Source organism: Chenopodium quinoa, unplaced genomic scaffold (assembly GCF_001683475.1).
Source record: "Chenopodium quinoa cultivar QQ74 unplaced genomic scaffold, ASM168347v1, whole genome shotgun sequence".
NCBI classification, from domain to species: domain Eukaryota; kingdom Viridiplantae; phylum Streptophyta; class Magnoliopsida; order Caryophyllales; family Amaranthaceae; genus Chenopodium; species Chenopodium quinoa.
In genome coordinates this window covers 2,802,552-2,813,018 of record NW_018745675.1, presented here as the reverse complement: position 1 = coordinate 2,813,018, position 10,467 = coordinate 2,802,552, and the positions used below count along the sequence as shown (strand labels likewise).

Below are 10,467 nucleotides of genomic sequence, written 5' to 3'. Positions count from 1 at the left end.
GAGTAGCTACCATTAAGCCCGAGAGAAGCTTCCAAAAAGTCAGAATTTGGGAAGTATATCCCTTTCATGACACGCCCAAAAAGAGACTCGGGAGAAGAGATGAGCCGCTATGCTTATTTTCCCAAAAGAGCTTCATTGAATACCCCCGAGTCACGGAACCCCAATCCTCCGAAACACTTCGGCAGTTCGGCTTACACAAAACCTCCCAGTTTATCCAGTGAACTTTCCGCCTAGTGTCCGAGTGCCCCCACCAAAACCTCGCAGTAAGAAATTGAATCTCATCAATGACACTACAAGGTAATCTGTAAACTCCCATCAAATAAGTTGGAATTGCTTGGATGACCGACTTAATAAGAATTTCCTTTCTGGCTCGAGCAGAAGTTTCTCCTTCCATCCTTGAAGTTTCTTCCAGATTCTGCCTTTCAGGGCTGAAAAAACCATTCTCTTAGACCTTTCCAAAATAGTAGGAATGCCAAGATATTTCTCATGTTTGTTCACCAGTCGCATATTCAAAATTTCCACCAACTCTTCCTGATTTGACATATTAACACTTTTGCTGAAAGAGACCTTGGATTTTTCATAGTTAATTTTCTATCCGGAAGCTGCTTCATAAATGTTCAGTATATCAACTATCTTTGAGCATTCCTCTCGGTTGGCTCTTGCAAAAAGCAGATTGTCATCTGCAAAGAAAAGATGAGAAATATTTGGATCTCTCCAGCTGCCTCCGGCCCCATGAATAAGTCTATCATCCGATGCTTTCCTGATTAGAGAAGAGAAAGCATCAGCAATCATGATGAAAAGGTAGGGAGATAGGGGGTCACCTTATCGATATCTAGCCTCTAGTAGGGAGAACCGAACCAGAGACAACCCTGTTAATGATGAAAGAGTAGGAAATCGTCGACACACATTCCATCACAAGTCTAACCCAACACTCTGCAAATCCCATTTTCAGCAATAGTTTCTCCAGAAAAAACCATTCCACTCTGTCATACGCCTTTCTCATATCAAGTTTCATGGCAATAGTCCCTTTCCTCCCCTTGCTACGTTTCTTCATAGTATGAAAAAGTTCCATTGTTATTAAGGCATTACTAGTAATTAATCTACCCGGAACAAAAGCATTCTAATTCTCGGAAATAATACCAGGAAAATTGACTTTAATCTCATGACAATAGCCTTAGAAGCAATTTTATAAAGGACATTACAAAGAGCAATAGGACAGAATTCGGTCATAGCAGTCGGCGTCTAGACTTTCAGAATTAATGGAATATTAGTGCTATTTACTGATTTTAGGGAGCAAACACCATGCAAAATATTATTGACAAAAAGAAATACCTCGTCACCCACAATGTGCCAAAAACGTTGATAGAAGATGGCATGTACTTCGTCTGGCCCCAGGGCTTTACAGGGATGCATTGCACAGATTGCTGCATGTATTTCATCTTTGTCATAAGGCCAAGTAAGAAACTTGTAACACCCCAAAAATTCTCCCTTTTCTAAACCACTTTAAATAAAAATAGAGGAGAACTATAGGCATGTTACCGCCACGTGTTAAAACGTTAAGGCTTTATCAAAGTATCGCAGCGGAATAACCAAACTTAAGTCTTTAAAATAACAAAGTTTAGAAAACCAATAAGTCAAAGCTTACAAACTGGAACCATAAAGATACTTATTTAAAAACAAACCAATATTTAAAACCCAAATCATAAATTAATAACAAAACATTAATGAGTTCAACACAAAGAACAAATACTCTCAATCACACAAATCCCTTGACAATGCGTTGCCAATCACCGAACTTCACATCATCAAGATAACCTGTGCAATATTGCTCCCCAATAATACAAGTGTAATAACTGGATCATCACTAGGTCATTGAAAGGCGAAGGCCATGACCAAAGGAAAACACACAGAAGCATGCAATCAGCAAAGCTGAGTACATACAAGCTACAACACACCAACTTAGCATGCTCAACTAATTAAAATAAATAACATTCAATATAAATTCATTAACCAAGACTCCGCACCAAAATAGTTCAATTAACTCAACATACTCACTAACCAATTCCAATCCATTTGACTCTTTATATTTATTTTAATTAATTTAATTGGATTAAGAAATAGACGAAGTTGTCCAATCTACCAAATCATTTTGGTCCCAAATGACCATTTAAAATAAAAATATAGCGCGATGCAAGAATGGGCGCGACTCCATTCTCACAAAGTTAGTCTAGGATCCCATCTAACTTTCATTATAAAATAAAAATGTAAATACCAAAAGAAAAGAGGACATGTTGATCAAACAAGTCTCGGAAAGCCACGGGCTACCACCATGTACCCCAACCTATAATTGTCAATACTCTAGAAGTGCACGCTTTTCAAAGTTTTATTGCTCATCCATGTTTCACTTTGCGTGATTAAAAGTTTAATTAATAGCCGACTCATTCAAGTAAACCATACATAATAACCATACATACAATTCACTTTTAATCTTATTTAGGACAACGATGATCACAACACAAATTGACCTTTAATTCCATTAAACTTCCAAGATATCCAATATTGTTGAACATAGTCAACCCACCTAGCCATTTCGGCTTAATCCACCTTTACTCAACATACTAACAAGTCATGCTTGAGTAATAAATAAAATAACAATAACCTCATAGAATAGTTAGTAAATTCATTCCACTTAAACCATTCAATTCCAATCCTTCAATAATCCAAATGTGGTTAACAAACCAATCCAATAAAATTATATGCTTGTATCAACATTCCATACAAACGATTAATCTAATATAATTCAACATGCTTGCATGCATAATTCCATACAAACATAATCAATTCACCAAAACATGTCTCATAAACATACGTACATAAATTAATTCAATGTTTAACCAAACAATTTTCGTTCAAGAGTTCTCTAGACATGAAACTAAGTTCTTTCCTTTTGGTACCTAAACATGATACTACTAACAACGAAGTAGACATGTACGTACCTCGTATAAACAATCCTTTGTGCCACTTTTAATCAATTAAAAGTCTCCTAGGGAATAATCACCTCCTAGAAAGCAACCAATAATCAAATATTAATTCACAAACTAATTTCCAGAAATATAAATTTGATTAAAACTCCTTAAAAATTCTTTAAAAACATGTTTTTATGCCTAATTATTGGTTAGAAATCCAATAGAAACAAAAGCCCCAATTTAATACTCAATAGAACCCTAAAATCCCAATTTCAATAAATTAAAACCCTAGGTTTTAAAATCACAAAATTTGAAATTTTAAAACATTTATATAATATGAAATTATAGCTTTAAATCATCAAAAATATACTCTTGATACTAATTAAAACAATTTCAAACAATAAAATCAAACTTAAATCAATTTAATAAACATTGACCAAAATAATATAAAGAAAAACAAAGGGATAGATGAAGGAGCAGCCACGTGGGCCGCCGCTGTTGCTGGGCCGCTAGTGGGTCGCCGGTGGTCTGGGCGGTGGCCGGCGACCGGAGGCTGGTGGTGGCGTAACAGTAGTAGGGTAGTATGTGAGAAGTTCTCACGTGAAAGGAGGAAATAAAAAAAAAAGAAAGGAAAAGAAAGAAAAAGAAAAAGAAAAAGAAAAAGAAAAGGAAAAAGAAAATAAAAGAAAAAGAAAAAATAAAGGAGAAATAAAATAAGACTAACCTTTTTGTGTGGGAAAAATTTGGGGATTAATGGGGTATTTATAGGAGAGAGTTGTAGGGTAAAATTGGCCTCATGAAAATAGTGGGCCAATTAAATAAATAACAATGGACTACGCTTTGTTTATATGGGCATAAATTGTAGGATATAGGTACATAAAATAATTTGTACTAAAATAATTTTTTGACCTAAATTAATAATTTTTAAATTTTAAAATAAATTCCGGAAAAATACAAATAAATATTATAAATAAAATAATTTTTTTTTATAAGTTATTTAAGGAAAATTCTCAATGTTGACCCCCAACTTTTGCTACGCACCAACGGTGACCTCCCTTTTTTTTCAATTGTACAAAATGACCTTAATTTAAATTTTCATCTCTCATAACCTTATTTCATTAAATATATTAACTATAGTTAGATTTATATTTACAAAAAAAAAAAAAAAAACTAAAAAATTAACCCAACCACCTTCCTCCTTCCTTTCTCTTTCCTCCATCCTTGGTCCTCCTTCATAATTTCTGGCAGCCCCTCCCTTACACCACCATAATCCGGAAACCCCTCCCTCCTTCCTTTCTCTTTCCTTCCTCCTTCCTCCTTTTCCTTTCCCTTTCCTCTTCTTCTTCCCTTCACCCTCCAATAATTCCGACCGACCACCTTTGCCAACCTCTTACCCCTCCCTTTCCCAGCACCCCCCTCAACAACCATTTCCGGCCACCCTTCTCTTCCTTGAACACCCCCGCCCACCCTCTTGAAACCTCGTCGGACCCCACCCACCCCCTCGAAATACCGTCGGAAACACACCCACCCCCTTAAACCACCATCCTCGACACCCTAAAACCCCAAAATCGAATTCTCTAAAATCGAAACCCTAGATTTCGATTTTAGGGTTTTTTAATTTAGGGTTTTGGCGTGGTGGTTCTAGGGGTGGAGATGGCAGAGGGAGGGGCGGGGGAGATGGCGTGGGGTTCGCCGACGCGAGGAAGGGTGATTGGACGTCGGCGATGGGGAGGGGTACGTTTTTCGAGGGAGAAAGGAGTTCTTTGGGTGGGGGTGGCTGGTGGTTTAGGGGAAGCTTTGGGGTGCCGGCACTTGGGTGTCGAGGTCAAGGTGGCGCCGACGCGGGAGTTCCGGCAGATTTGACGCCAGCCGGGGGATTGGCGGGGATAGGGTGGTGGCGGTGGCTACGACTGTGTTATGGTGGGTGGGTTTTTTTAGTGGGGGTGGCTGTTTTTGGTGGTTGAGTTAATTTTATTTTTTTTATTTTTATTTTTCTTTTTTTCTAAATATAAATCTAAATATAGTTAATATTTAATAAAATAAGGTTATGAGTGAGATGAAAATTTTAACTAAGGTCATTTTGTATAATTGAAAAAGAGGGAGGTTACCGTTAATGCGTAGCAAAAGTTGGGGATTGCCATTGAGAATTTCCCATTATTTAAAAATACGGGGGATACAAAACTCGTTGTTTTGACTTGAGATTGACGAGGTGATAGCTCTAAGAACCCTCCACAGTGTGCAATCAAAGGGTCGCTAGAGGTAAACAAATCAGCATAAAAATTCTCGACAATTTCCTCGAACTCCTCCTCTTCTACCTTCCACTCCCCGCTAGCATCAAATAAGCCTTTTATTTCATTCTAATTCCTCCTTTGAGAAGCGTTGTGGTGGAAATATTTTGTGTTTCTATCTCTGCCTCGAATTTCTGAAACTCTAGAGCGAAGATACCAATGAGCTTCTTGCTTCCCACAAAGGTCTTCGATCTTAGTCTCAAGAGATGTACAAAGTTCAATGTTTTCTCTCGAGATAGGCCTTCCTTGTGCTTCATGTAAGGCTTTCTCTGCCACATTAATCTGTTTATTAAAGACTTCAAATTTTTTGCCACCCCACTTCTTAAGAGAGCTCAGTAAAACCTCCAACCTCACCCCAATATCACAACCCGTACTGCCATACCATGCCTCTCTCACAACCTTCTCGCACGAGGCATCCAACAACCATGATGTCTCGAACTTGAAGTTCTTTTTACCCCTCTTGCGCTTCTTTTTAGGTCTCTTTAGTCTTGCCAAAATAGGTGAGTGCGTGGTCTGATTTTATGCGAACCAGATTCTCCACCCTAGCTTCGGGGTAGATACCAAACCAGTCTTCATTGCCACAATACCTATCTAGCCTCTCCCTGATCATGGTTCTCTCAGATAAACCCTTCTCCCACGTGAAAAACTGACCCTCAAATCCAAGGTCACGAAGATGACAAGCTTCAAGAGCCTCCCTAAAACGCTAAATCCCTGTTACTCACTGTGACTAACAAGTTTGTTACTCACAATGGCATTTCGAAAATTAAGTGGAAGTTTTCCACTTCATGAGTTGCTAAGTTTGATTCGTCTATGTGTCAAGTTGCTGACTATACCTGGAGTATTACTGAGTGGGGGACATCCTTCCGTCAATAAGTTTGATGGCGTTACCTTCTTGACATCCTTCCATCAATATGTTAGATGGAGTTACCTTCTTGTTGCTGACTATACCTGATCTTCACTTATCGTCGTTTTGTACAGCTTCCAGACCCAGTAAACAGACCCAGTTGAAAACCACACGGACATCTTCTAATTACGAGGTATTTTTCCGATCTATTTAAGCGTCGCATGTTGCAGTCGTGAGTTTTTTTCAGTTGTTGTCATGCGCCCACAATTCATGAAATTGAGCTCATAATCTCGACCGCAATCGGAATAATTTTGAATGTAAATGGATTTTAAGGACTTTTTCCTCTGTTAAAATGGGGTTGAGGTTGACGGAAATGACCGGAGGATTTTGTTTGAAATGTAATTTTTAGTTTTTGAAAACAACGTGTTATCTTCGTATGTTTTTTAAAAAATCCCTGTGTTGATTTGTGGGGTTCTGTGAAAATTGGTTGTGTTGGTTGTTCAATTGGTTGGTTGATTTGTGTCGGTTGGTTATATTTATGTGTTGGGTTGAATGTGTGCTGTGAAAACTTGTTTGGTTGATTTGTGTTGAATTTTATATTATAATTATGTTGGCATTCTGTATTAATTTTGGTCGTAGTAATTATGTTGGTGTTCTTTATTTGAAGGGTTAATTGTTTTTGTTGGAGAATATTGATATTATGGAAATGGAAACAGAAAGCGTTATAAGGGGAAGTGAGGTTGGTGTTGGTGATTGTGGCAGTGGAGTCAAGTTTCGGAGTAACGTCCATATGGAGGAAGATATAGAAGACGTAGATGATGCAGGTAGTTGTGCACTTGACATGGTTGTTAGGTATTTATCCCCCCTGGAAACAATTCATAAGACTCACACTATGGTTGGTAGCAACGAAATAGTTGTAGTTGTTGAGGAGCTTAAGGAAGGGATGGTTTTCCAGTCTTGGCAACAGGTTGAAGCCTACTATAAGGACTATGCTGAGCAGATGGGGTTTGGAGTGACAAGGGCTCAAGTTGTAAATTCTAAGACGGGGGACCAAAAAAAAATCAAAGTCACGTGGAAGTGTGAGTGTTGGGGAAAACCCGACATGAGGGCTAGGAGGGAAGCGAAGAAGAGGGCAAAGGCAACGAGTCATGGAGGTTCAGGTGGTTTAGTTGATGGGGTGGTATGTGAGGATGAATTAAGTGGTATGACGAGGACTTCGAAAAAGTGCGAATGTGAGGCCCGTGTTTATGGTAAAGTTAACGAAGATGACTTGTGGGAGTTGAAGAGCGTGGAACTAAAGCATAATCATGAGATTGATCCGGCAAAGTCTAAGCTTGTTAAGGAGTACCGCATGAGGCAAATGACCTCCAAAGTGAAGAAGACGCTGACAGATTTGTACGAGCAAGGTGTACCAATTTCTCAAATACACGGTTTCATGGCGACCGAACGAAAGGGTAACATGGCTCTGACAGTAAAAGATTTACAACATGAGGTGTACAAGGCTAGGCGGTTGAAGATGGTTGGAGGGGACTCGGTGGCAATGATGGAGTACTTTGACAAAATGCAAACTGGGAACCAAATTTTTTTCCATGCTCAACGTTTGGATGAAGAAGGGAGGCTTAAGGATGTGTTGTGGGTGGATGCAAGAAGCAGGGTAGCTTATGAGGACTTTGGTGATGCGGTTTGCTTCGACGCAACATACCTAACGAATGAGTACGAGCTCCCGTTTGTGAACTTTGTTGGTGTGAACCACCATGGGCAATCGTTGTTGTTGGGATGTGCTCTTGTTTTACATGAAGACTGCAATAAATTTGCGTGGATATTTCGACAATGGTTAGCTTGCATGAACAATCGAGCTCCTAAAGCCATATTGACCAACCAAGCGGCAGCTATGCGGAGGCCCCTTGCTGAAGTTATGCCAAACACGGTGCATCGTTGGTGCATATGGCATATCATGAGAATGATCCCTGAGAAACTTGGCAAGTGTGCACGGTATGTTGTGAAATTCCTCCTCCTGGCTTTATAATTTTCAAGTTCTTGATATTAGTTTCAAAGGCGTAATAATCTGATTCCCATATTAAAGACAAGCTAACATGTTGTTGTTGTTCTGCTGTTATCATTTTTGTCTAGTTACCAAGAGTTCGTCAACAACCTCAAAGAGCTGGTATATGAGAGCTTTGACCCCGAGGAGTTCCAAACCTGATGGGCAAAGTTTATTGCTGAGTATAAGTTGGAGGACAATGAATGGCTACAGAGCCTACACGAAGAGAGTTATATGTGGGTGCCTGCGTACGTGAAGGAGTTTTTTTGGGCCGCTATGAAGACCACACAAAGGGTGGAGAGCATCAATTGGTTTTTTGACGGCTATGTGAGCCGCAAAACAAAACTCCATGAGTTTCCTCAAAAGTATTGCATGGCCTTGGATCAACGCGTTCGAGATGAACTGAGTGCAGATGCGCGTTGCTCGAATTACCTTAGGAGGGTGGTTAGTGGATTCAAAGTCGAAAAAATATTCCAAAAGTTATACACGGACAACAAGTTTCAAGAAGTTCAAAAGGAGTGTACGAGAATGATGTATTGCAACGTCCGAGGAGAGAAGGTTTTGTCTAAAAAGCTTATTCAGAATTCGGTTGTCGATCATGTATGGATAGTACCTCCCGGTGCGAGTGAGGATGTCATTACAAACAGGCGAAGATCCTACAATGTTACTTTCTGTCCAATGACAAAGGAGGTGCTGTGTGACTGTAGGAAGTTTGAGACAAGTGGCATACTTTGCAAACACTGTATTAGGATTTTGAATGAAAACTTGGTTGAAGATCTACTAGAGAAGTACATTGTAGACCGTTGGAGGAAGGACATACCCCGGAAGCACACTAGGGTGAAGGTGGCCTACCATGACCCGGGGGACACGGTCAATGTGAAGAGATTCAACAAAATGATGCAAAAACTCGAGCCCTTATGTGAAACCGCAGCCATGGTGGATGATCAAACGGTCCATATGGTAATTGAAACACTATCAAAGCTTCAATTAGCTATTAATGAGCGTAGGGACAAGAAGAGTAAGGAAAATGTTCCTGTAGTTAGTACATTGACATCAGCCACTGAAGGCAGAACGTTTTCCTCAGTTAGGAATCCTGCTGCTGATGCTACTGCCGTAGAATCATGTCCAGCTACGATGGACCTTGTTATCAAAGACCCTATAATTAAGAAAAGGAAAAGGGGCAGGCCTAAGGGTTCAAGGCACAAAGCGTTAGCTGAAACTGGCTACAAGAAAACCAACAAGAATAAGAAGCCTAGCCCGGTAAGATTTATGCTATCTTCAATATTTAAAGGGTCTGACTGCTTATCCTATTATTATTTTCTGAATGTTGTTATTATCTTCATATAGGAGCATGCAGGAAGTGGTGTTGAGGAGGATGCTGGAAATGGTGGTGAGGAGGAGGAAGCAGCAGCAAATGGTGTTGAGGAGGATGCAAGTGTTGAGGAGGAGGAAATGGTGTTGCAGGATCTGGTGTTTAGGAGGAGGATGCAGGAAAAGGCAGGAATGACAGAACCCGATAAGACAAAGGGGAAGACAACAAATGCAGGAAATGGTGATGGTGGTGAGGAGGATACAACAACAAATGGTGTTGAGGAGGATGCAGCAGCAAATGGTGTTGGGCAGGATGAAGGTGTTGAGGAGGAGTAAATGGTGTTGCAGGATCTAGTGTTTAGGAAGAGGATGCAGGAAAAGGCTGTAATGGCAGAACCCGGTATGTCATAGGGGAAGACAACAAAGGGGAAGGGGAAGGGGAAGGCAAATACGTCTTCTCGGAAGCTACCTGTAAGTTTCAATACTAAATTTATGTCATTCTACCTCAGTGATTATTTATATGACATTGAACACATCGCACCTTTCACAGGTGAAGCAGAAACGTCTTGATGAACTAATGGCCATTTCGTGACCATTTGAGTTGCGTCGTTAAATTAATATACTCGATTCTGAGCATGATTAATACGAAGAAAATGTAGCTTGTTGTTACGGGAGCATATGAAGAACCGTTTATTGTTTAAGCATATGAAGAAACAGATTACGGGGTTTATTGTTTGTTTAAGCATGTGAAGAAACAGATTACGGGAGCATATTCTATTCAACAGTTTGTAAAACTGTTAAGCATTTGAAACATGTTAGAAAAATCGTCACATGTGTCTTTGAAATACGGACAACAGTTCAAGGTCTTGAGATCATTTTCAAGACAGAGTACATTGATTCACTTTTTAAAAAACGAGACTTTAAATGCTTTGAGTATCTCTGATTTTCATGTTTTTACATGTAAACATGTAAAAACAAAAGCAGTAAAATCAAAAGCAAAATAAGCATAATATAGTG

The 10,467-nt window shown here is 39.5% G+C and overlaps 1 protein-coding gene across 1 annotated transcript; it reads left to right on the top strand.

The window, feature by feature from the left end:
- Nucleotides 1-6,804: 6,804 nt before the first annotated feature.
- Nucleotides 6,805-9,786, top strand: LOC110717210 (protein FAR-RED IMPAIRED RESPONSE 1-like). Its single transcript, XM_021895861.1, has 4 exons — nt 6,805-8,090; nt 8,229-8,262; nt 8,353-9,399; nt 9,487-9,786. Exons 1-4 carry the CDS (start codon nt 6,805-6,807, stop codon nt 9,784-9,786), a joined length of 2,667 nt encoding a protein of 888 aa, XP_021751553.1.
- Nucleotides 9,787-10,467: the final 681 nt, after the last annotated feature.

Bases quoted from the DNA above. Each gene is read 5' to 3' on its own strand.
- LOC110717210 (XM_021895861.1), top strand. From the start codon at position 6,805: ATGGAAACAGAAAGCGTTATAAGGGGAAGTGAGGTTGGTGTTGGTGAT. The intron at 8,263-8,352 runs GTATATGAGAGC...GAATGGCTACAG, and splicing joins TCAACAACCTCAAAGAGCTG to AGCCTACACGAAGAGAGTTA. The intron at 9,400-9,486 runs GTAAGATTTATG...ATCTTCATATAG, and splicing joins AGAATAAGAAGCCTAGCCCG to GAGCATGCAGGAAGTGGTGT.